This window comes from Furipterus horrens, unplaced genomic scaffold (genome assembly GCF_987537825.1).
Source record: "Furipterus horrens unplaced genomic scaffold, mFurHor1.1.pri manual_scaffold_17, whole genome shotgun sequence".
NCBI classification, from domain to species: domain Eukaryota; kingdom Metazoa; phylum Chordata; class Mammalia; order Chiroptera; family Furipteridae; genus Furipterus; species Furipterus horrens.
The window spans coordinates 108,853,632-108,880,835 of NW_028327187.1; the positions used below are offsets into that span (position 1 = coordinate 108,853,632).

A 27,204-nucleotide genomic window follows, 5' to 3' on the forward strand; every position below is an offset into this window, starting at 1 on the left:
GCGGGGCCATGAGGAGGGAGGAGGCGGAGTCACGGTGAGTGGGCGGGGCCCAGGTACCCTAGTAAAAGGCGGATTCAGGTAGCGCCGGCTGCTGGCTGATGCTAGACCTCTGCTTCTTTGTGAGGAACCAGCCTGTCCAGGTTTGCATAATACCTGCACGACACTTGGTATTACTTATAAATATTTGTCTTCTCTACCTCACTGTACACCTGATTAGGCTGAGACCACATGTATTGCTTATTATGAGCACTTAGCAGAATGTCTGACACACAGTAGGTGCTCGTTACAAACAGGAAGGGAGGGAGATGAGACCTAAATTGTGTTATGGGCTGAATTGTGTCCTCCTAAAATTCATGTTGAATTCCTAACTCCTAATACCTCATAATATGACTGAATTTGGAGATAGGGTCATTTAAAAGTTGGCACCTTGATCTTAAACTAATGACTCCACAATTGTGACAAAATAAATTTCTGTCAGTTATTTTGGTATGGCGGCCTTGGCAAACTGATATACAATCATAATATAAAACTACTAAAAATGTCTACTGGGAAGGAAAGGGATAACTGCAGGCCTATAACCCATGTCCTCTCTACCAGCAATCAATGAGCTCAAATTTCCTTTTAAATGTGCTAATGACATTCACTAGCAGAAAGAAAGTCCTTATCTCTAAAATGCTTCTAGCAAAATACACTTGGTTTATAGCTTATTGTAAAGCCTGGAATTTATGGATTTGTGGGGCATAGTTGACTGAAGAATGAGGGCTCATCATTTAAATTGCGTAATTAATGAGGCATAAAAACGGAATGTTGCAAAACCAAATGACTCCCTTTATTTAAACGTCTCCGCATACATCACTCAGAAGGAAACTTGTCCTTTGATTCTAAATCAATCCACAATGTACCATAATGCGGGAGGAAAAGGCTGGAGTAAAATCTCATAATCTTGCACTTCTCCAAGAAAAGATTCTCCTCTGTGCCTGGGGATTACCTTGTATCCTTTGAATGATTAATCAAATTTGGTGTCGGGTAAGCTCTATGACTGATGTGAGTCTGAATGGACAAACTCTTTAGGCTAACCAAAACTTGACATAGAAAAATTAGTTTGTACTTCTTTTGAACTCAGAAACATCCCTGTTTTAAGTTCTACCAATTCAACTGGGTAAATTTATACTTTGGGTATAATAATTTGATAATATGAAGGATTAATCATCATGTAATCAAAATAATCTAAGAAACATACATGCATTTATTTGAAACTTTATTATATAAATTTTCATTTCTTTTAAAGATTACAAAACCTGTTCTGTGACAGGAATACAAGCAATATTGTTCCAGGGTTATTCATGGATACATCTGAAAGAGCTTAGATTACACATTAATAGTATTATTTGAAAACTTCCCAGATTAGACTCAAGTAAAACAATTTAAAGTATTCAGTGATATTTAATCCTTTACAAGCATTTCATAATTATGGCAGCAGTGCCAAGCATCTGATGCGATTTAACCACCAATAAAAGGTACAATACATAGGAACTCATGATATGGTACCTTGGGCTTCTGGCATGCCTTACTAGAGAGAAACTAGTATAAAGTAAGATCATATATAATAGTAGAAAAATATTTGTGATTTTTTTCTTTTTTAAAAACTGTTAAAGTAGATGCCCACCCCATTCCCACCCATTGCCAAAAATGCAAAACAATTACATCCCTTAGGTGTATACTTCCCCTTCTATAGGGTAAGAGTTAAGATAAACCTAATACATGTACATAATTTTAAGAATTAAAAACTCATCACCCATAATTATTAAGGATGCTAAGAAATGGCAATACCTTGAAGCATTTTTTGATTAAAAACAAAGCTTTAGATGAAACAATATAGAGAAACACAAACTCAAACCTTTATCCTTATGCCCTTGCTTTGTATTTAAAAGTTCTACTTTAAATACTTGTTTGAAAAACTCAGTATACAGTTCATTCAGTACTATAGTGATAAGAGGAGTAAAGATTTTCAATTCCATTAGATATTGAACTAATCTACTTAGAGGACTACTATAGCAACTCTCTTCTCACATACATTTACATATATTGTACTCAAATGGTATGTGCTCTAAAGAGGTTTTCTTGAGGTTTGTGCCTCTGAACTTAGTCTCTAAATTTTCCTTTCCACTAATCTCTATTCAATGTCATATACTTTGCTAGTTGTACTGGGAGAAGTCATGGACATTTCAACAGCTTATCATGCACTTCAAGGTTACATGGAAAAATAATGAGGAAAGTGCCTTAAGAGGTAGGAAGTAGGCTCTTATCCCAACCCTTGGTATGCCCTGTTATGAACAGTTAATAGACTGGAATCAAAGTGGTAAATGTGAGACTAATAGTAATAGAAGGCTTAAGAAAATTAAGTCAACATAGTTACTAGAATTCTTTGAGAACACTCACATTGGAACCAGTTACAAGTCACTCGACCACACAGAATACAGCAGTGTCAAAAATACATAAAGCACACTGTAGATACAAATTCTTCTTGGCCATCCATATTTAGGTATTATCATTCTGTAGATTCTTCACTAGAAAAAGTGGTTAAGCATGGCTCTTCAGAATATCACAGTCCCAAGAAAGCGAATTTCATTCCTTCATTAATTGGTCTCCACCAATGGTCAACTTGGGGAGACCATCAAAATGTAAGCAATCTGGAGGTGAAAAGAGGACTATTTTCATTTATTGAAATAAAAGTACTGTGTTAAGTCAACCTCTCTGTGAATTAAATAAGGCTCAAAATATACATCCAGTTTGTTAGTCACATGGAGTTGGAGCTTTCAGAGGGACAAACCTCTAGGACTAGATTGGAACCTCCTGGTGTAAGCACCAAGGGCAAGCCATGAAACCCATAATGTTTGACAGAGAAAACAGACCTTTTCTGACCTTTTACATTCCTGAGATATCCAACCTGTCTTCACAAATCTCAAATGCCTGATACCATCATAAGAGAGAATTTTCTCTGTATAGTAAAGGAAACTGAAAAATGTTAAGACATTTATAAAGGCCAGGAAGTAGAGAATATCAAAGCTCTGTTGAGACATGTATTGCTGGCTTCCATGGTGATTAAGCGTATCTGTACCAAGGCCCTCAAATCTTCGATGTTTTTCTCCTCTCATCCCAGGCTGGACCTACCCCAGCCCCTTTCCTATCCCAACTACTCTGCCTACTTGTGAAGCCTTTGCACCCCTCTCCCCCTTCAAGAGTGCAGGGCACAGCTAACAGGCCAACCCCACCTCCCATGATGCCCCTGGCTCCAAAACAACCACTTTCTAAAAGGAGATGGGAAATGGTTGACCCAAACCTGCTATTTGCAGTCACCAGATGTGAGACGTGGAATCTCTGCCAGACACCCACCACACCCTCTCCAGACACTCACTAAGTGACTTTTCTCACCCGTCAGCTTCACAGCATCTCGACTCTGCCTTGTCAAAATTACTACATTTTTGGACTTTTGGGGCTGCTTGTGAATAAATGAATCCATATCAAATCTGTTAAAGAGAAGGGTCTATTGGACTTTGAAAGAAGATATCTCTATAAATTAAGGAGTGGAAATAATGTATATAAAAATTAAAAGGACAAAAAACTTACCTTAGTTTAACATCATCACTTGCAAGGGAAGATACAAAACACATGGTAGTATAATCTGTATTTTCCAGTATGCCCATTGCAATGCTAAATGCAATCTATCATTTTGAATATTATTTGGGATTATAAGCTAAGAGGAGGTTTGTGAAAGTGGCCTGGTAGTTTAGTTCCTTCTTTCACAGTGAAATATCTTTAAGCCTGAACTAAAATGTCCTGGGGGAAGCGCTGGTAACCAGCAACACTAACTGGTGAAGGGCCTCGCTACCACAACTTTAGAGGCCTGAAAGAATTGGACTTGAAGAAATTCATGGAAAGTTTAACCCAGCACTAGCACTACATTTAGAATGCACTGTTGGCCAAGTTTGTCTGTTATAAGTCAAAGGCAACAGGAACACCAGAACCACAGATAAGATAAATTATGCTCATGAACTGCTTTTTAGGCAGAACGCCTTCAGTTTTATACACATATAACTTGCTTTTCTCCAATAAAACTGGTAGCTGGACTAGGCAAAGAAAACGACATCTTTGAAAGCAACAAACTTGGGATTCATATACCAGTAGAGAGGAGTGCCCCAAGAAATATGTAATTTTTGAACTCGGCTCTTGGTTGTGTGATAATCTGAAGGGAAGGCAGCATGGTGTTATGGGAAAAAAAAACCTGAATGGGAAGTTGATTCTAGTCTTTGAATCACAGGTTCTTTACATGCAATATAAGAAAGTTGGACTAGATAACTTATGAGGATTTACACACCTACCTCTGGTTCTAAAAAACTACAATAGAAAATATACCTAAGCAATTATGAAATAGCATGAGTGTCAAAAATCTGAGACGATATGCCCAGAGTTACATTAACATTTAAAAAGTGACAAGAATTTGGGGTGACTGTGATTTAAAACACTGAATAACAGAATGGAGAAAAAAAAAAAAAAAGGCTTGCTTCCCAGGCAATGGAAAGCATATATATATATATTCCATAGATTCAAAAATTAAAAATACTTTCTCCATCTGGATCTTCTGAAATCCCTCCTCTTATACATTTCTTTAGAAGATAAACTTATATTTGATTTCTATGCAATAATCATTTTGTGTCACTTGGGCAAAAGCAATGTTATAGATTTTCCCTTTCTCTTTAATTGCATAGAGAAGAAATTAAGGAATAACAAGTGGCTTCCAAGACAGATAAACCACACTTTCTTGGCTTTGTACTTTCAGGGGAAAGACTTAAAGCTTCTGGAAGGAAAAAAGGATTTCTGATGTAAATGGCTTAGAACATGACAAAGGAAGATCTGTTTGGGCACATTCTTGATGAGGTAAGTTAAATCACTTTTTCCTTGCTTATCTGTTGATACATATATTGATGCATGCTAGGTGACTTGGCAAAGATACAGGTCATAATGGATACAGAAATTCCTTTAATCAAATAAACTTATGGAAACTACCACATTAGATGTAAATAATGAAGACTGCAATCTAGGCAGACTCAGTGACCATCATGAAAACTGATCATATCTGAAGTTTAAGGAAGTATTACATGGCTATAAATCATCAGGAGGAATTTAGAAAACACTCAATGCTAGACATTCAGTTAACCTACCTTAGCTATAATTTCAGGTCAGCACAGAGATTGATCAAGAATGTTTTATTCCCTAGAATAAGAAATTTTTAATCCAATTTTATATAAAGGCCTGTGGCTTTTATTACATTTAAATTAGTGTTTAACTTAGAGCATTGTAATGGAAAAAACTCATTATAATTTACCACTTTTCCAAAAAAACATACTTTCCTCACAGGTATACAAGAACAGGTATCCTGTTATTCATATGCCAAATTCTGCAATTTGATCGATTTAAACATAAAATATCCAATGGGACTTGAATGACCTGTTGCTAAATTTTCCTTTGCCAGTCTCTTCACCATGACTCTCAAGAGGCTTTTTGATGTATATTGGCAAAATTCCAAATTATATGCCAATACTAAGTATGGGCACTATTGAAGATTAAAAGTGCAAGAACTACTTCCTTAATTAAAGAGAAAAGAACCCTAAAGAGTTGCAAAGTATATGGACTAACTTCATAGGTGTACTCTTGATGTCATGCCACAGACATAACTTTCTTTACTGTAACAGCTCTCTAGGATAGTCTGACAGAGCACCTGACTTTAAGTAACAAACAAATGAACAAACCAGTGAAACAGACATGGGAAAAGATATGTACATTTTGGAAGCATTACATTCAACAGCTGTTCCATAATCTGGCCATTTTTAGGGTTGTCCAACAATACTGTTAATACAGGTGAACTATTTAACCAGATTTAATAGTCAAATGATTAATAATAATAGAATCCAAGTTAAACAAGGCATGTATACATTAAAGAAAGCAGTACAGAAATGTACTGTATATGAACTGTTTACAAAAACATACAAAATGTTGGATGGCACAAGGGATACAGTGCTAATATAAACGATTGTTTAAGCTAAGTGCTTAACATAAACTGTCCATCCCTATAACTAACAAAGAATATTTAAGGAACATGAAATATTTCCTATAAAAATAATGCTATATGGTGTAAAGTACTTTATTCAGTGTATTTTTAGGTGGTACTCATAAATTCATTATTCTTCTTACTGATTCAGTGAATATATCTTCGTCATGTTTCCATTATCATTACATCCGAAGCTCCAGGAAAATCTAACTTGCTAACAATCATGTAAAGCGAGAAGAGACGAAAGCGGGAGCAGCAGCAGGAGCAGCAGCATTATGGGTACCAGCTGGGACAGTGTGTGCTTGCAGGTGTCTCTCAGATATGTGCTACCTGTCGCCACAACTTGTGCTATCAGCTTACATCATGGTACCAAATATCTCACTGAGGTCACTTCACAGGGCTGTGGAGGTGATTTTTTTAATACCTCTCCGCTGAGCAAGAGTGGAGCGGCCTACTGGTTCCAAAACTGGTGACTGATTACGGTTTAAAGCAGAATATGTAGCTGCCATGGCACCCTGAAAACAGGAAAGAAAGGTCAAAACAAAAATGACAATGAGTAGTCACATACATAGAATATGAAATGAACATCCGCCCCCCAAATAATTTCTTCAATAGCAATTTTATGTAGATATTATTTGGCTCATAATGAAAATAACCACACTGGCCAAACCTTCTGATTTAACTAAAATTGAAAAGGCCAATGTGGGAAGTTGAAATGATGGATGAGAGAAGCCAGGGATGGGTTCATAACAAGCGGTTCTCGCATTTCTCAGGCTATCCAACTTTTTTCCCTTTGCAATCTTTTAATCTGGGAGGCAGCAAAACATGTTCTTTTGGAACTTGTATTTATTTTGCTTTGGGTTGTACAGAGAAAGGAAAGTATAAAGAAAGTAGGATATCCATAAGCTTATGAATAAACTGAGAAATTTAGAAGTCATTCTTAAACTAGATTTATTACAATACTTTGGCATGGCTTGACTCCGCCTCCCCCCACCCCCCACCCCCACCCTAAATCACTCATTGTAAGAGATCCCACAGAAGAACTGAATGCAGGCTGAGGGAAAGTGCTGGGGGACATGTGGAAAACAGAGCCTGAATGGGGCCACTCACCTTGACCAGATGTGGTGCATCTTGTCTGTTGAGTTGGTATTGCGGCAGTTGGTCCCAGTGGACTATCCAAGGGTGTCTGAGCACAAGGGCAGCAGTCAATCTCTGATGAGGGTCCACATGAAGCATCTTTGACACCAGGTCCTATAATGGGAAGAAGAAGAATAAAAGAAGCTTAAACCTCTTTGTTCGATTTTTTATAGCACTAGATATTGTTGAGCATTTTTCCTTACTATGACACTATTTTTTCCTAGTAGTTGGTAGACCTTTGGGCTCAAAGCAATTTGGCCAACATGATAATATGTTTAAAAAAAAAAAAAAGCAAAAACTTAAGTTTCTCCTCCCTAACAGTAATTTTGATGCATTACAAAGGGTGAATACCATATTTTATGTATCTTTTGTGTTTTTTGGCTCTTTTTTTCCCTTAGATATTCTGAGATTTTCACATTTCTGTAGGTTTATTTCTGAGTAATTTTTAGCCACTTAAGACTTTTTTGTGCTGCTGGTAATACTGAAAAGCAGAACTGTCCAATTATAGGAATTTAATTGGAGAGTTCTAAATGCCCCTCCCAAGATTACAGAATTCTACTTTTTCCTACTTCGAAAGCAACTCATGGGCATTATAGAAAAATCAGAAATATAGAGAAGCAAAAGAATATAAAGAACACACAGAATCCTACTCTTTCAGAGACAAATGCTTTTTATCTATCCCAATCCTTTATTATGCCTGAAACATAAATCCATATAATTATTATATAATAGTTTTATACTCTTCAAAATAACACAATTGTGATTTATAAAAGCCATGTACGACCCGTTTCATTTTCATTCAAAAACGTATCTGTTGAGCCTGGCTGCTGTGGCTCAGTGGACTGAGTGCTGGTCTGCAAACCAAAGGGTCATCAGTCTGATCCCCAGTCAGGGCACAGGCCTGGGCTGCAGGCCAGGTCCCTAGTTGGGCGCGTGTGAGAGGCAACTGCACATCGATGTTTCTCTCCCTCTCTTTCTGTCTCCCTTCCCCTCTCTCTAAAAATAAAGAAAATCTTAAAAAGAAAACATATCTACTGAGTATCCATTAAAGGCCCTGGGTATTTAACAGTGAACAACATAGAAAGTAACTGTGACCTCAGGAAGCTTTCAACCCAGTGAGTGAATTAATTAGAAAGTAAATAGTAAGTGCTTTGATGGGATGGATAAATGAGAGGTGCAGCTGGAGGAACACAAAGAGAGATACAACCTGAACAGGGTGGGGTGGCTTTGAAGTGATTCTTCAGAGAAATGTGAGACGTGAAGGATAAGCAGTAGCTGGATTAGAGAAGAAAGGGAGAAACAGAGAATTTCAGGGAGATAGAGTAAAGTGTATTTGAGGGAAAACTCTCAGGTGGGAGAGAACATGTCATATTAAAGAACTGAAAGAAATGCAATATGGCTGCAGCATATATTGTGAAGGAGAACATGGCAGCAGATAAAGTGGGAGAGGTAAGAAGGACCAGACCATAAAAGGCCCCTGTAAGCCATATTAGCAAATGTAGACATTTTCTGGAGGCAATTAATCATTTAAAGCAAAGGAGTGATGTGGTCAGGCTTGTACTTCAGAGAGATTACACCACTAGGTGTGGAGGAAAAGGGATCAGAGGGGACAAGCCTAGAGACCCCAATTTGAGACTGGTGAGAGAAGACAGCTTTGGGCGGTGGGTATAAAGGATGGATAAATATGGGTGGAACTGAGATACTTAAGAGAAAGAAGTGACAGAACCCGGTGGTTGACTACATATTGGGATTTGGGGAGATGTAATTCCAAGTACTTTTCTGCTATTAGTTATTTATAGTTTCTTACTTTTAGTTATCATTAACAGCTAAGAACAGGAATAACTGAACAGAATTAGAAATAAAAAGCAAAACAATTAGGGACCTCCCCTTCCAAATTCTAAATGCGGGCAAATGTGCTTTAAATGAAGAAAAGGTTGCAAAACTGCCCCCGAGGCACAATGCATCTCCATTATAATTTTAATCAGATCTGTGTGTTAACCAGCACACTTTTGGCCAAGTCACTTAAAATCACTTCTCTTACTACTAGCCTTCAATGGCTAGTTCTCCTAAGCCTTCTCTTTAAATGGTGGTGGCTCCCTGAATTCCTTCCATGGCTCTCTTACTGCTCTGCTCAGGTAAGCTCACTCATGCTCATGGCTTTAGCTACTATGATGATGGCAAGTCCTAACTTCAATGTCTACCGCCAACTTCTCTGCTAAGATCTACATCCATATAGCCAGTTGCTTAGTGGACATCCATCTCTTAATTATAAATCACAGAAGCATTTCAAATTCATAATGTCCAGATCTGCAATCATCACTTCTATCAAAACTACTTCTTTTGTATTCCACATCTTGGTGAAGGACACCACCACCCACTCATGTGCCTGAGGTGGAAATGTGGACTACATACTGTATAGCTGCTTCTCCTTTGCTTCATATGCCCAATATACCAGTCTATTCTGCCTCCTAAATGTGTCTTCCATTTGCCTCAAATCCTACTACAACTGTTCTGGTTTAGATCCTCATCATTCATGACCCACAATACTGCAAAACCTTATGTGTAATGCTCCTAATGCTGGGTCAGTGAAGACTGAAGGAAATAATGTAGGTAAGTGTTGGCACAGTCCGTGGCACATAAGTGCTCAAAATGGCAGCTATGGTTCTGTTCTTCTCAAAGCCATATATGTTTCATATGCTTGACATTCAAATGTGCAACTTGCTCTTGAAAGGACACACCAGATCAGTAGTCCTCTCTCCCAATTTTTGGGTATTCACTATATCATATCATGCTTGTAACCACAAGTCTTAAGTGGACAAATTAGCAAAAATTATTAGTAATAATGTGGCCATTTATGAGATAGGCTGTGAAATGGATGCAATTTTTTGTGCTCTAGTTTTATCTCCTCCTCACCTGTGTTTCTCTTTCACTCCAAAAAGCATGCTGGAATGCAAGTGAGTAAGAACCAAATTATAGAACTTTGAGAGAGAGCCTTGACTTGCTTTAACTTATGAAAAAACCAGGAAATATCTAAGCTCTGATACTTTATTTGGTAACATTGCTTGATATGCCCCATAACCAATCATGACAACGTTTGTGGCAAACTCCATGGATAAAAACAACTGCTCCACAGAATGAACTTCAAAAAGGAAAATCTAGTCCCTACAATGCTTAATATTTTCAGTAGTTCTCCAATACCTAGAGTGAATTCCAAACCCTGAGCATTTACTACAAAACCTTTCATAATCTAGGTTCATCAGGTACCCTCTTACATTGTACCCCGTACTAGTCATATCAAACTACTCGTATCTTCCTGGAGACATTCTGCCCTTCTATGCTGTCATGGCCATGAACAGCATGTGCTAATCCCTCAGCCTGGGATGTACTATACCCTTCTGTTCTCTAAAGCCACCTGGAAAATCCCTTTATTGCTTCTGGAAAACTTTTCTTGAAATCTTTCTGACCGAGCATCATCTGTGAACTTCTTTAGCACAGAAAACAAACCACCGTAACAGTATATGTGACACTAGTGGCCATTTCCCAACCAGACTGTGAGCTCCCAGAGATCAGGAATTCTGAGTCATAGCTTTTAATCTCTTGAGCCTTCACATATTAAGCACATTTAAGTGCTCAACATATGAATTTAAAAGGAAACAAGTACCTAAAAAATGAATGATCTGGTTTAATAAATTATATTGTTAAAAAAAGAAGAGCTAACATTTCATTTTAAATGCAGTTATGAAACCAAACACTATCTACACAGACATTAAACTAATTCGCTGAGGCCAAAAGTGTCTATATAAATTTTGACATACCCTGTTTTAACTCATATAATCTCAACTCAAGTTTCCACCTCTAAGCAAAATCAGCAAGGACTTTTACCAGTATGTATCTTCTTCATCTCTATGTTTTTCTTAAATTAAAGTTGAAAAAAGGGAATTTTCAATGAATAGAGTGAAATCTGAGTTGAGGTAGAGAGCAAGTCAGTAATATTCAGGAGATGGCAGATCTTCCAGTGAGAAAGGCTTTTCAAATGGATTTCAAGCTGACACTATAACTATACTACTGTTTATTGTGAAAAAGATAAGAGCGCTTTCTTTATAATATGGACCAGAAATAGAATATGGTACAGTTATTCTAGGAATCGAGGGCTTTGGAATCATCTATTTAGCTTGAAGCGCCCACATGTATCTGGGGTGTAACTATAGACAAGTTCACACTAAAATTTTGGGACTGGGCTTCTTTTTGTGAAATGGAGATATCACCACCTGTAAAATGGAGATATCACCACCTATTTTACAGGGTTGTTAAGAGGATTAAATAATAATGTAGGTGAAGTGCAGCATGAAGTACAGAGCAGACACACAAATCATGAAGACTACCTCTATTATTATTTATCATGTTGCTCGTGATAAATAAAAGATGTATAGATAACAAAGCCAAACCAATGCCTTTGGGAAAGAAAATAACTGGTCCATTTTTTAGTTCAAGTTACTTGATAACATCACTTCAAGATACTACTTTATGAACAAGTTTCTAGTTGATATTATTTATTCTCACCAAGGATTATGAAAAGTTACCTTAGCTGTATCTGAAACAGAATTCCAGTAACCACCACTGAGTGAGAATTTTCCGCTGCCGATGCGTGCCAATATTTCCTCTGGTGTATCATCAGGGCCATTTGCAAATGGAGTGTACCTAATTTATAATAAAATTAAAATGTCAATGAGTAAAATTTCTTTGTTGGTTGGTAATCTTTTTATTTTTTTGCAGTGTCCAAAAATATTCTTAGTAATTCAATTAATATAATACTTTATTTAAAGTGACACCTATCCACAGCATGAAGATCCACGAAGCACCAGGTCAAGGTATGTTATGAAATATTAATTAAACTTAATATACAAAAATATAAATACTTTAAGATATGAAACACTATAAAATAAAATATTTAAAATAGTGCATGTTTATGACATAAGAGTGGAAAAAAGTACAGGAAAATCATTCTAATACTTCAAGATATGAACAAATAGTACATTATAGAAAATTAGTATGATACAGCTATAAGTGTGGTGCATATATACACACACAACTGTATTATCAGAAAATGAGAACCCATGAAAAGAAAGATATTACAACAAAGATTAAAAAAATAAACCTAGATAATATAAACAACACTGATGAATAAATGCTTATAACATATAGTATACACTTACCCAGTAAGCATTGTATAGAGGAGGACACCAAGACTCCATATATCACAAGCAGCATCATAACCTTGTCGTTTCAAAACCTAGAAAAAGTAAAAATTAGTATTAACACACCCCTGTTTATCATGTAGATTTACATAGGTTGTGGGAATGGAATTATATCTCCTAAATCAATGCATATAAGAAAAACCTCAACAGAAGACGGTTAACAAACAAAACAATATATTGGAAAAAACAGAATAAAAAAGACAATATATTAATCGAGATATATATATATATATATATATATATATATATGTATGTGTGTGTGTGTGTGAATTAACATTTATTGAATGCTGTGTTGGCACATAAAAGGACTAAAATAAATTGAAGGTAAGTTTCTTATTTACTGATAAATGAATGTGTATTCTGTATGGGGCTGCAGAAATGGTTACATAAAATGGTACTTTTAAGAATGCATGTAACAGTACACATGATATAGTGTAAAATTGTACATATATATATATAATTCGATTCACTCATTTAATAATCACCAACTATAATCAGGCATGAACTGTGACAAATACAAAACAACTCTGGTTTCCTTAAGAAAATCAGAATCTGGCAGGGAAAATAAACATAAAGGGTAGGGGCAAAAGTAGGTTTACAGTTGTTTGTATAGAAAATAATACAATAACTAATAAATAATAATATAAGAATAAACTGTGTTTTGCATATCCACAGCTGTAAACCTACTTTTGCCCCCACCCTGTATATGTAGTTAACAATTCAACATGGTCAAGTCTCATAAAATTATGCCTAAAGCACTATGGATATAATGATGAGGAAGCAATTCATTCCCGATACTAGGAAAGAAGGAAGGCTAGAGGACAGCCTGTTTGTACTGTTCCTGTAAGTAACAATTCAGAGGCAAAGGGAGGACGTGGGGGAGGGCAGAGGACACTCAAAGGGCAGAGGCAAGAGAGCAGAGCATATGAGTAGTTAGTGACAGTTTTGCATGGCTAGATCTCCACGTAGAAGATTAACTACAAAGACTGAAGGGTTTTTATATACATGCTGTTAAGGAATTTAGATTTTTTTTCCTGTAGGCAATTAGATGTCACTGAAGCATTAAACAGAAAAATAAAATAAGTACATGTGTATAGACAAAATGCTGGCAAAAAGAGTGGAGACAAAGCCACCCAATAGGAAGCAAACTAAGTGAAAGGCCGTGAGGACCTGCACTACGAGAGACTGAATGTGTAGGGTAAGGGGGAAAGCGTCTAAGATATTTAGAAAACAAAATGAAAAAGATTTGGTGACAGATTGGATGTAAAAAAAATGACAGGGAGGTGTTCAGAAAGATTTAAAAGTTTGACTTGGATGATTAAATGGAGAATAGGAGAAAAAAAAAAGATCAAGTCTAAGGAGAGTTTAATCATGGAAGATATCTTGAAGAAGATAAATTTGGAGGCAGGCTTTGAAGCAAAAAACATTCCAATGGGCCAAGGCACAACAGCTACAAGGTGATTTCTAGAAGCAGATTACTTGCATGAAGTAGGAAACAGTCATGAGGAAAAATGAGGTGACTAGATTAAGTGACCATGCTTGGAAACCAATGTGTGTCAGAGGCTGTGGCTATGTGGACAAATAAGCAAAAGAATCTGTCCCTTATCAGTTCTACTACCACCAGTAGAACAGATTGAGTAGTCTTATAAAAATATTTTATATCTTCCCAAACTGTGTGGCGCAGTTGGTTGGAGCACCATCCCATATACCAAAAGGTTGCGGGTTCGATTCCCAGTCAGGACACATACCTAGGTTGTGAGTTCAATCAGGGTTTGACCCCTGGCCAGGGCACCTATGGGAGGCATCCAACTAATGTTTCTCTATCACATTGATATCTCTCTCCCTCTTCCCCTTCCTCTCTTTCTAAAAATCATAAGCATATCTTCAGGTGATAATAAAAAAATATTTTATGCAAGCACTGTGGGAAGCAGTATGGGAATACCTCAAAAAATTAAAAACGGATCTGCCTTTTGACCCAGTGATTCCACTTCTTGGACTATATCCGAAGGAATGCAGAATACTGATTCGAAAGAATGTGTTCATTGCAGCATTATTTACAATAGCCAAGATTTGGAAGCAGCCCAAGTGTCCATCAGTAGGTGAGTGGGTAAAACAACTGTGGGACATTTACACAATGGAATACTACTCGGCCATAAGAAAAGAAGAAAGTTTTACCCTTTGGGACAGCATGGATGGACCTGGAGAACATTATGCTGAGTGAAATAAGCCAGTCAGAGAAAGACAAATACCATATGATTTCACTCATATGTGGAATCCAATGAACAAACTGAACTAACAAGCAAAACAGAGACAGACTCATGGATGGAGAGCAGATGCCAGCTAAGTGGGGGAGGCGAGGAGGTGGAGGAACTGAGCAAACAGAAAAAGGTCTCACGGACACGGACAACAGTGTGGTGACTGCTGGGGGAGAGGAGAGTGGGTGGAGGTAGAAGAGGGTATAAGGGGACTCAATGGTAATAAAAATAAAACCAATAAAAAAGTAAAGAAAAAAACGCAAAACAAACAAAAAGAGAATCAATTTGCCAAATGACTAATTTAAAAAAAGAAAAAGTAACAAAATTACAAAAAGCTTGAAAATATAAAGGGGGAAATTCAATTCTATAATCCAGCTATCTAACATTACCAACTGTTATTGTTTTCATGAAATATCAGTGCATGGTAAAGGCATAGACTTTGCAGCCAGATGACCTGGGCTCAAATTCAGATCTGGCCTCAGGCACATTACATAACCTCTCAGTATACCTGGTTTCCTGTAAAATGCTAATTAAGGTACTCACCTCACAATAGTTATAATTAGAATGAATTATTATACGTAGATTACATGTTGTGAGGATGAAATTAGTTAGTATATGTGCCTGGCATGTAAGTCCTATATCAAGGTTTACTATTATTTTTTTACTATCTTGTTCATAGTTACATTTTTTTACATGGTGAAAAATAGGTAAGAAATCTTGAGGGCAAAGCAGTGGATTTTATATGTACTACAGTGGGGAACTGCAATTTCTTAAGAAAAGAAGCAACATGATCAAAGCAATTTTTAAAGAAGACTTCAATAGCTTTGTGGAAGGACTGCAGAACAAGAAGAGGGAGCAATGTGCACTTAGGCTGTGGCAGTCAGCTGGGGAGGTGACATACACAGGGGCTAGGATGGCAGTTCTGTGAACAGAAGAACCTTGAACTGGTTCTGGGGGATAATAGAGATAGTAATTATTACAGTTATATAGCTAAAGACAAGAAGAGACTATGATGTTTTAGCCTCTAAGATACAGGAAAATGGTGACAAAACCAGGACATTAGGATATTAGGAAAGGTGGAAAGTAAGTTGGTTTCCATTTAATCCCATGCACTGACACATACAATTGTTAGTGATAAAGACAGCTATAGATGACTCATTATATGGAAAGACACAAGTCAGGGCAGGAAGAGGATTATATGTAGTACTAGATCAATGACAGAATGAACTACAGTATTAACAGAAGAAAAAGGGCTGCTATTTTATTCTAGTTATTTGTTCAGTAAATTTTCTAATTATTCTATATTAAACACCATAAATGACTTTTTAAATATACTGAAATACTGCAAGTAAATTATTTCATAATTACCTCCGGTGCAACAAAATTTGCAGTGTAACAAGGTGTCATGAGAAGGCCGTTTTCTGCTCTTAGCTGCTTGGCAAAGCCAAAATCACAAATTCGAATAGATTCTGGATTGCCTGACTCATCCACATAAAGAATGTTGCTAGGTTTCAAGTCTCTGTGAACCACCTAAATGAAATATGAAGTAAAGAGGTACATTTACAATACATTTCCATCACAGAAAATTCTTTATTCCAACTGTCAGGCAATGCTCTTAACTAGATAATGAGTGTGGACCTTTAAATTATCCCAACATTATAAAACACTGATAATGCAAGTATAACCCTTAACACAGAACTGGAGCAAAGAGAGGAGGAAGAAAGAATAGTATTTATCTGTCCCCTCTTTATTCAACTGAATAAGTGGGTTAAGGAGATATGCAAATAGCAATAATATCTGTCTGCAAGTTATTCATCCATTAGACAAATATTTATTGAGCGCCTAACACATGCCAGGGTATTACATAAGGATCTGCACATACTATTGTGAGTAAGACCTGTAAGATACTTGCGTTTACATGCTGGGAGATTACAAGTTAGTGGGGAGTCAGAGAATAAACAGTTGAGAGATGGTGCACAACTAGGGAGGTAAGGGAAGGTCTCTAGGGGAGGTAACATCTGTTCTAAGACCTTTAGAACAGAATGAACAAGCCACAACAGTGGGGGACAGTCATTCTAAGTAGAAGGAAAAGCATGTACAAAGGATGTACACAACTAACTTGTGTTGGCAGGCTCAATGGATCATGGGGTTTAGGAGTAAAAAGGAAAAAAAAATCCAGATATTGCCTATTTGACATCCATGCAACAATGTCACACACACAAAAAGATACCATTCCTTTAGAATTTTGTATTATTTTTCTCCTTTAATCACCTACTTGAATACATTCCTTTTTATCATAAGCCTCTCTTACACTCCTTATTTGCCTTATGTGTTTCTTCCATCATCAAATTCTGAGTCTACGTTCTGATCAATCACCTCAGTTTTAGTTCCTAACATCCTAATGTGACTTCTCCAGACCATTTAAATAACTTATTACTGCTGAAACACTGAGAAAAGAACATAGATGACTTAGATAACTGCAAAGTCATAAACATTGAGTTCTAATTTCTGGGTATAATACCAGGTGACTCTTGACCAGCTAGAAGTCAAGAAGCTCTAGAATTAAATCAAAATAGTCCACTTGTTAACTTCTAGGAGCAAAGACAAACAAAATAAGAATAAGTATTGAAAATAAACTCCTTAAGAAGTAATCTTTTTTTTGCTTCTCATTCTTCTTCACCTCTGCTGTTTCCCTCTCATCTCTCCATCCCTCTCTGCATTTTCTCTTTTGCCTTGTTCCCTCTCAGATTTCCCTTCTTTTACAAACATGATTTTGTTTGCTATTTACTAGTAACTTGCAGGCAGAATTGAGGAGAGCATCCACCAGCTAGAAGCCAGGTTACTATCTGGCCTTACCTGTTTCAAGGATTTCCTTTTATAAGTTAATACAACCCATGATTCTATGTTTCTGTTTCTAAACTTTAAATGAGCCCAGTTCTTAAGAGTACTGAGTGGCCCAGAAAGACGATGCAATGCCTTCCAGTTCAGAAGATCTCACCCAGTTTTTGTTGGAAAGCATAAGAATTTAATACAAACAAGCTAGGATTTCAAAGTAGCATTTCAAGCATAATAGCAGACATTTACATAGAGGCATAATAATAGGATAATTAAGCTAACAGCAGTTATTTTCCATTACATGCATAAAGTAACTCCTTCTACCTTTGTCATTCTAGCTCAAACGTGAAGAAAAGGTAAGAAAAAAGGTATTTGTGTGCATATTTATGTGTGTATATGTGTACACATATTTATATATATATCTATATATATAAAATGCTAAAAAGACTTACCCCTTGTGCGTGAAGATATTCAACAGTTTTGGTTATAGTAAACAGAACAGCACTGGCCTCTCGTTCAGAGAAAAATTTCTGTCTAAGAATTTTATCCAGCAATTCACCCCCTTTCATAAGTTCTGTCACTACATACACATATTTTCCATCATCATATACCTATAAAATTCAACACAAAAATATTTTTAAATTATTTGAAGCTTTATGTATGTTCAGAACAAAGTTTTGCATATTAAAGGGAAATTAAAACTTACTTTATATTCAAGGAAATTTTACTTATCACAACCAGTGAAGGATATACATCTTGCAAACAGTTTTATACACATAAGAATATTAAAATAGGAATTGATGAGATTGAATGCCAGAAAAATGACCTGTAATTTCTTTCTGTGAAACTATGGGCATTGTACACAAAGAGGCACTGAACTTTGGCACCTAAGGTTTGTTCCTTTTGATCTTTCTATCTTCTGCTGAGAGCAGGAACTGGCACAAAGAAATACTGTGATTTTCCTGGAACTTCTGCAAATGCAGAAATTCTATCTTTATATGCACAGCACAATAAATTATTCTAGTTTTGGTTGAACTGAAAGTCAAGTTGTGGCAAGAATTAAGTAGGAAGACTAAGCAGCAAAGAGAAATTCCATCCAATCACCCAGAAGGACACCAGTTTACTCGTACTGTAGAAATGGAAAGCTCACTGTAATTTTGGATTTATATTGCAGGCAATCCTGAACTGAAATAACCTTTTTATTAAACTTCAGTCTCTTTTATTCCCCCTTCATCACAGAGTTAGTGAACACCTTTATTTAGCTTCAAAAGAGGTACCATGTACTGGAGCCCCAAATATGGAAAAAAGAAGGTGCCTGCTCTCAAACTTTTTATTCCAGTAGGCAGAAACGGACATAGATATAAGAATTTTAAAACTGTTGGAGATGCTGTAATAAAAGTGGGAAAATTTTTAGAGGCTTTGGAATTTGAAATGAGGGAAGGAGCAAAGATCTAAAAAATGACAACAGCTTAGGGAGTTTCCAAGGCAAGGATTTGAGAAAGTATTTTTTCCTTTTTAATGTATTGGCTGGATTCTTGAAGGTTATATTAATTAAAAAGTCACTTGGGTTAAACAGCTAAACATATTAATGGGATTAAGTTAACATTCTCATTCTAACAATGAGCTGTGATAAATTAATCTGAGAAAACTGGAGTTCTGGTTCAGAAGAAGGGAGGGTAAACTTTGGGATCCCCAAATCTTAAAGGTGAAAGGTTCCTCAGAAATCCTCTGGCTCAGCTGGCCGAGTGACACTTGGTATACAACAAGCAGATATGGCCTTTGAGCCTATGTGACCATCATCAGCAAGAGAGGGCTTAATGGTGCCTGGGGGTTTCACACCCTTCTGCCAAGAGCTCTGTTATGATAAAAGTCAAAGGTAGCAGGGAAAGGATACCTCACTTGTCCTGGGGGTGGTGATGGGCAGGGCAGGCTTCCTAGAGGAAGTAATGCTTTAGCAAAGTCTTAAATGTGCAGCAGTTAGCCAGGTGAAGAAAGGAAATGGTGTTCTCAACTGAGGGAACCATGAAGTCAAAGACAAAGCAGCATGAAAAAATGAGGCACGTTCAAAAATTTATACATACTGGAGTATGGCTGTAGTATGGGGTGTGTGAGAAAACTACTATTCAAGGAGGAAGGCAGGAATCAGAGGGGATGAGGGGTATGAACTGTATGTAGGCAGGGAAGTGACATGGTTAGCTGTGAGTGCAGCTCTCTCTGGCAGTATCGTGAAAGACAGTTTGGGGAGTCCATGGAATGTGAGGCTAGTCGATTTGAATATTAATTAATACCCAAATGTTCCAGTGAATGCAGATATTAAAAGCAATAATGTCAACAATACTTTTTTCTTCTTATAGCAAAAGTAGAAAAATTAACTATATATACATATTTTTCATTGTAACTGAAATTATGCTATATATGTTATCCTCCAGTCTATTTTTTTTACTTACTATATTCAGTTCTTTGTCTTCTACATGATATTTGAAAACATTCCAGATGCAAATTAGACAACTTATTCAAATGTTTATATTAAAGGATCTACTTACATCCTTTAGAGTAATAATGTTTGGATGCTGTCCATAACGAAGAAGAATTTCAATTTCTTCTGTTGGGTCTCTCTTGCTTTTATCAATAATCTAAAAGGCAAATATTAATCACAAAATCTCATGAACTTAACATTTATAAACCGTAAGTATTTACAGCTACAGACCTTGAGTAGAATCTTAAGTAAACACTGTACATATAAGCCATTTATTAACCAGTTTTATTCAAGGACCTGGCCATGTTACAGAAACAGGGGAGTCCAAAAACAAACCCCAGAGTTTGCAGCTGGGAGGGAGCAGGAAGCAGCTTTCAGGATGCCCTTGCATGCCTGGAGCTAGCGGCTGGAAACATTGTTGCAAAGATCTGCTTTACTTCCAAGACTCAGGAAGATGGGAGGGATCTTGGACTGTGGGCTGGTACGGAAGAAGCAGACAGAGCTTATGTAGGGTTCTGTGAATGGTCAGGACTGTTTGCAACACCCACAGCCTGAGAGGACAAAGGGAGAGAGAGGAGGAGGGAGGAAGAGAGAAGCAGCTGTGGACATTTTGGGCTGGCTCTGGCTCTAGGAGGCTCTCTCTCTCAGGCTCTCTCTGGCCCTCATGCCCTCTCTCTCTGGCTCTTGTGGGCTCCCTCCATGTGGTTTGGAGAAGGGGTCTCCAGGCTGCTTAAAGAAGCTCTCGCCAGGCGGTTTTGAGAAGGAGAGGAGATCCACGCAGTTTACAATGAGGCTGAGAATCCAGGCGGCCCTGCATTGAGAGCTGGAGGGCACCACAGCACGGAAAGGACCTCCCCAATCAGAAGTGAGTGATTGGCAGCTACTGGTAAAGCTGAACTGTGCCTAGGAAGTAGGGAAACAGTGTTTCTGACTTTCCTAAGACTGGCCAGGTCTGGGAGGGGGAGGCAGGACTACGTGTAAATAAACAATTCTTTTTCTTTTCAGCAAACTCTGGTATTAAGAGTTATAATTCTGGCGGCGGGCAATCGGGCCCCTAACTAAACAGCCCGTGGGTTCTGTTTCAATCGGAGCAGCCCAGGGGTTCTGTTACAGCCAGACTGTCTAATCAAAATTCAAAAGCCCATCTTGAGGTAGATGGCAAGGCTGTAAAGTCAATTCTATGCCATGAGTTGCATTCCCACCAGACTCTCCAGTTTAAGTTTGTAGAAAGTTTAGGACTTACTAAAAACTCAAAAGCCTCCAAAAGAGGTATAAAGAACATGGCTCATAGCTTTCTTTCAACCTTTAACACTGTAAACTTTTGGGAACTCAGTCAACTTCTGAGCCTTGTCAATACAGATAATTAACAGCTATATATATATATATATATATATATATATATATTTAAATAGATATAAATAAATATATAAAATGCCACCACTAGCATCTGTTTATTGAATTACTTTACTGCCTTCAATAAAATGCTTCCATGGAATATCCCATTAGTTATAAGCTACTTACAAAAAATTATTAACAGTTAAGTAGAACAAGCTTATTTTTGAAGCTAGGCAGAAAGCTAGGCAGAAAACCATACCTAGAATTTTACCTGGCTAGAATTAAAGTTTAATTATTATAATAAAGCTCTTTAAAATACTAATGTAGATTTCCAACCCTCTTATGTCAGCTGCTTCTTAAAAATACTTCTCTTAACGTTTTAATCTGTTAAAGTGATATTGCATTTAAATAAGGTTTGCTTTCATTTCATCCAAAAGGTAGTCGGACTCTGGCCGGGTAGCTCAGTTGGTTAGAGCGCCATCCTGATATGCCAAGGTTATGAAGGTTATGGGTTTGATCCTTGGTCAAGGCAAATATGAGAATCAACCAACGAGTGCATAAATAAGTGAAACAACAAACTGATGCTTCTTTCTCTCACTTCTTCTTTTTCTAAAATCAATAAAAAAAATTTCAAAAGGTAGTTGGAAATAAATTTTGTGACCTTCATATTTTCAGTTTTAAAACAGTAACAATATACAGATGATGTATTATAGAATTGTACCCCTGAAATCTCTACAATTTTATTAAACAATGTCACCCCAATACATTCAATTAAAAATAAATAAAACAGCCTAGTAATTAAGATATGCAAAACGCAAATGCTCCAACAACCTAGCTTGCAAATCTCAACAAGAGCCAAATCTGCTATCTAAAATGTAAAATAGTTTTGTATTTGGAAAACAGGGAAGACAAACATATAGGTATCCACTGTAATCAACTGTAAATGATAGTGTGGAATTAGGCAAATGGATGATTAAGAGGAAAGGTATATGGAATAGACATGCTAATTCAAGGAATATGATCTGGGGCTAGTCTTTTGAAAATCAGAACACACTGAAGTGTTATTTTAGGCAACATTCTCTCTGATCTGCTAATCTGAGCTCGGCTTACATTAAATCCTACTTGTACTTGTGGATCTTAGATAAGTAGTAATGTCAGTAGAATCGAGGTATGCTGGGATTGTTTTTTCTTAAGATTTTATTTATTTTTAGAGAGAGGGGAAGGAGGGAGAACGAGAGGGAGAGAAATATCAATCAGTTGCCTCTTACACACCCCCAGCTGGGGACACGGCCCGCAACCCAGGGATATGCCCTGAATAAAAATTGAACCAGTGACCTTTTAGTTCTAAGGCTTGCACTCAATCTACTGAGCCACACCAGCCAAGTCTGGGGTTGGTTTTATGAATCTAATTTAACTCACAAGAATCTGCAAATAGCTTCAAGATAGTCTCAAGGTTTTGGCAGCTCCTGGACAGTTTTACTTTTTTCTGATGTGTTTATGGAGGTAAGATACATCCTTAAACTGCCTACCAAGTGCATTATTCACCTTCTCTCCTTTCATGTAAGCAATTTGAAAATTTCTATGTACCCCAGATTTCACTATGAGCAATAAGTAGGAGAGGAGCAAATTAAAATGTATTTCTGGTTTATCCTTAGAATTGACAGAAAGCCTTATGGACACTGATGACTTTTAAAAGCAATTAGATCCAAGTTTAGAATAGTAGTAATAATTTTTGTGTGTGCATATTTTCTATGCATATATAAAACACATTTTTATTTTTATATATGAAATCATACTATCTAGATATCTTAGATAGATGGATGGAAGTAATCATAATTAATGCCACTCTCTCACTAACTAAACATGAGCTACCCATACTTACAGACTAGTTCTAAGATTGCAGGTAAGTTGAAAGTGTTAGATATTATTTAAATTGCCTGCAATGGGAGAGAAGAGGCTACCATTTCAAGAAGTGAAGAGGAAGAGACTTGAATATCATATTTGTTCATATACAAGTAAAGGTTTACAACGAAAACTTTATCATAGAGCCATGTGTCTTGGTTTTGTCTTAGAAAAATCTTACTGTCTTATTAAACACCCGATAAAATAAGTAACAATGAATTTTATGACAGTGGTTCTTATTCTTTTATTGGTTTTCAGATCATTTTAAATGTGAAGGAAGTATGAATCACACATTTGCTAGAAGAATGTAAACACAAAATTTGGTATACAATTTTGAGGAATTCCTTGACACCTTGATCATAAAATGGGAGGCTTTTGGGAGTAAAAGGGGTGCTACAAAAAATCAGGGAAGGTGTAAACTGGTGCTGCCCTGAGCAAACTGGACGTGTGCTAACTTCCCTTTAGCTCACAGGGGAACCCATGGTTCCCTGATGGTCACTAGCCAGATATTTAAATTAACCTTACCTTTTAATAACCAGAGACATATTTACCATGAATAAAAACTGTTAAAGTTAAATTTTATATCTAAAAACATTTACCTTCACTGCAAACTCCATGTTTGTGGCTTTATGTATACATCTCTTGCAAACAGAGTAGGAACCAACTCCAATATCTTCTTTTACTTCATATCCATCAGTAAACTGAATACTGTTCCTGTGCAACTGCTACAAACAAAATTATAAATTGACAGAGTTCTGTAATGACTCCGGTACATTTCATAATAGGGGAATATGTTACTCAACACGCTTTATTGATATTAAGTATAAATAAATCAGAAAAAATAAATATCAATCTGCAAGTAATTTATTCTTTTACACTGCATATTTTAGAAGTATCTACAATAAAATGTACAGCATGAAATATGCCCTTTAAAACGTTTACATTACATTGAAAACATTAAATATATACAACAGAAAATGCAGAGCTGCTTGATAGGGGGTCGACAGCCTTGCCTGTGACTGAGCCCCATTCTACTTCCCAGTAGGCCACAGAGCTTTGAAGTACCTTTGCAAATAGGAAGAAGTTTGAAACCTCGGGTACAGAAGAAAAGATTTAGCAGGATCCAGAATTAGAATATCTGGACTCTTGTCTCAGATCTACCACTTGTAGGCTGTGTAACCTTGAATTTGGGTTTTCTTAGAGGGTAATGGAGAGGATCAAATAAAATAACATATCTGAAGGTGATACCTAGTATCATTTTGGACTACTGGTAGCCATCCTTTCCTTTCTCCACCCTGAAGTCGTAGCTTCAATGCAACTTCTTCTAGAGAAGCCATTAACCCTATGTTAAGGACTAATAACATGGAGGATGAACAGCAAATTACTGGTTCCATCATAGGCTGAGGGAAATTGTGCTGCCTTGGGCTATACTGATAGGAGATTCACCCATGCCTATAGCTTCATATAGGTTAAAACTTGAATTCTGTAGAATATATGTTTGCAATTTCTATGTTAGGTATAGAAGTTATAACTAAAACTTACAATACATATGGTCTTCATAGTAAAAGGGACAGACTATTTCAACATGAACTTTGTTCAAACACCAGTGTTTAAATTGCCTTTCTAGAAAGTAGAGAAAGCAAGATGACTCATGAAAAAAACTTTTGAGTGAAAGCAACTTAATTATCAAGCAAATTCAAGCACCAGTTACACCCTCAAAACAATTCCCTCTATGATTATAAAGATAAATTAAATTTATCTTTCCATGATACTAGGATGAGAAGAAATAAATCTAATGTTTTGTACTACTTCTGTTCCTCTAATAACATTTAATTTACTAGTCTAGTCTCCTGTTACAACACATATACATACCTAGAAACCTGCTTCTGTGGCTTCTACCTCCTTCTTCTCCAACTCTGATAAGCAGATGGGATAATGAGGTAGGAGGCACCCTAAAGCAGTAACCATAACCATTTCTGCCTAATGACAATGGGGACTTCAAAAGAACAATGACACAAAACTTGGCAAACTTAAGACTTAAGTTCCTTTTTATTTCTTACATGTTTCTATGGCAGGGGTTGGCAAAGTATGGCCTGTGGACCAAATCTGGTTCAGTACCGGTTTTTCTAAATGAAGTCTTATTGGCACCTACCCATGCTCATTCATTTCTGTATTGTCTATGGCTTCTTTTGTGCTGCAGTGGCAGAGCTGAGTAGTTGCAACTGAGATCATGTAGCCTACAAAGCTTCACGTATTTATCATCTGCTCCTTAACAGAAAAAGTCTCCTGACCCCTCTTCTAAGACATCGGGGAACCAGGAGACAGACCTCAGTTCATCAGAGCTGACTTGACAGAGGTAGAGATTGAAAGAAACTAGGTCTAATAAACATTTTGAGGAACAGGAGAGGGGAGAGACAAGATGGTGATATTTATCTCAACTCTTAGAATTTCCACTTTCAAGTCAGATAGGTATACAGGATTCTGGTGTATACAACCTTTTCAAAGGCATTTGAAAGAAATTTCTAAGAATAACATAAATGATATAAAATGTATTTTAAGCTGTTCACTTAAGTCAGTAGATCAAATCTAATTATTCATACAATGAACTATATCTTACAACATTTCCAATTTAAAATTACTTAGGCATTCACTCACCTGAACAATTGAATGCACACCAACTGTCTGCATAGCTTGGCTTTCATCATCTGAGGTAATAGCAACGAAACTAAACCCTCGAAAAAGCTGATGTGCATTAGCACTAGGTGGAATGCCAGGTGAATCTGAAAAGAATAATAAATTACTAAGAAGGTAGTGACTTTGAAAGGTAATTAAGGGAAGAACTGTCCATATTACAATCTTTCACCCTTTTTCTGGAATTCTACTTCTCAGGTACCTAGGATGAGTCAGTGAGGCATTATACCTGATCTGTCCTGATGGCTTATTGCCACCAGAACTCTAATATCCCACTCCCTCAGAACCCAGAACATAGCAAATTCATTTAAGACAATAATAAATCGATGGCTTATTGGGTTAATGCTCTTCTAAATGAGCAATGTCCCATAGAATTTCCTGCAGTGATGAAAATTTTCTGTGCTGTCCAATATAATATAGTAGCCACTAGCCACAAGCAGCCAGTGAGCATTTGAAATGTGGTTAGTGTGACTAACAAACAAAATTTTAAATTTTAATTAAACTTAAATAGCCACCTGTGGCTACTGGCTACCCCATTGGATTGTACAGCCCTAAATGGTAACCTAGCAAGGTTGATCTACAGATAATTTAGGAGAAAAAAATTTAGTTCAGTGGCTCTAGTACATAATTTCAGAATCTAAAAATCTAAACTAAAAATTAAAATTATTACATATAATAGTATATATTATTATATAAATAATTTTATATATACTAATCAAAAGTAATTTCCAGGACAACCATGGTATGTAGTCCTTAAAATATATTTATGATATGACATGTATTATTATTCAAATTATTTATTGGAATCTATTGACATTAACAAAAACAGAAAAATACTTTTACTATATATAATGTTTATTTTAAATACAAACAATAACTATGTGTTATTCTTAAATATAAACACACAACTAGGCATACTAATATTTATAAACATACTCTAAATTCTAAGGGCAAGCAAAAAACAAATAGGTAAATCTACTTAAACATCAACTCAGTGTAAAGCTCTTTTTGAACATCAACTTGACATGCTCAGCAATATATTATTATTAAGTAAATTTTAAATCACTGTGACAGTATTATACTGAAGACTTCTTACGGGAATGTATCTAGGCAGAATACATATAGAACTGCTCTATTCTGAGATTTTTTTTCCTCTACCCAGACAAATTGTATTGAGAAAGCACAGTAAAACACTATCACATATCATCAATT

At 36.5% G+C, this 27,204-nt stretch overlaps 1 protein-coding gene across 6 annotated transcripts in view; it reads right to left on the minus strand.

The window, feature by feature from the left end:
* Window positions 1-1,241: 1,241 nt before the first annotated feature.
* The window catches only part of RPS6KA3 (ribosomal protein S6 kinase A3), a 110,426-nt gene continuing 84,463 nt past the window's right edge, over window positions 1,242-27,204 (minus strand). For 3 of the 6 annotated variants that reach the window (XM_090265341.1, XM_090265344.1, XM_090265345.1), the window contains 10 exons: window positions 25,957-26,081; window positions 23,901-24,026; window positions 20,132-20,221; window positions 18,041-18,199; window positions 16,122-16,283; window positions 12,457-12,533; window positions 11,824-11,941; window positions 7,217-7,357; window positions 6,531-6,621; window positions 1,242-2,690 (listed from right to left, as the gene is read on the minus strand). In XM_090265341.1, coding sequence (XP_090121467.1) covers window positions 2,626-2,690; window positions 6,531-6,621; window positions 7,217-7,357; window positions 11,824-11,941; window positions 12,457-12,533; window positions 16,122-16,283; window positions 18,041-18,199; window positions 20,132-20,221; window positions 23,901-24,026; window positions 25,957-26,081 — 1,154 coding nt within the window. In that variant the 3' untranslated portion in view covers window positions 1,242-2,625. Of the gene's footprint in view, window positions 2,691-5,219; window positions 5,272-5,821; window positions 6,622-7,216; window positions 7,358-11,823; window positions 11,942-12,456; window positions 12,534-16,121; window positions 16,284-18,040; window positions 18,200-20,131; window positions 20,222-23,900; window positions 24,027-25,956; window positions 26,082-27,204 lie in introns of those variants that run through there. The other 3 variants (XM_090265343.1, XM_090265346.1, XM_090265342.1) reach the window with 2 other exon arrangements.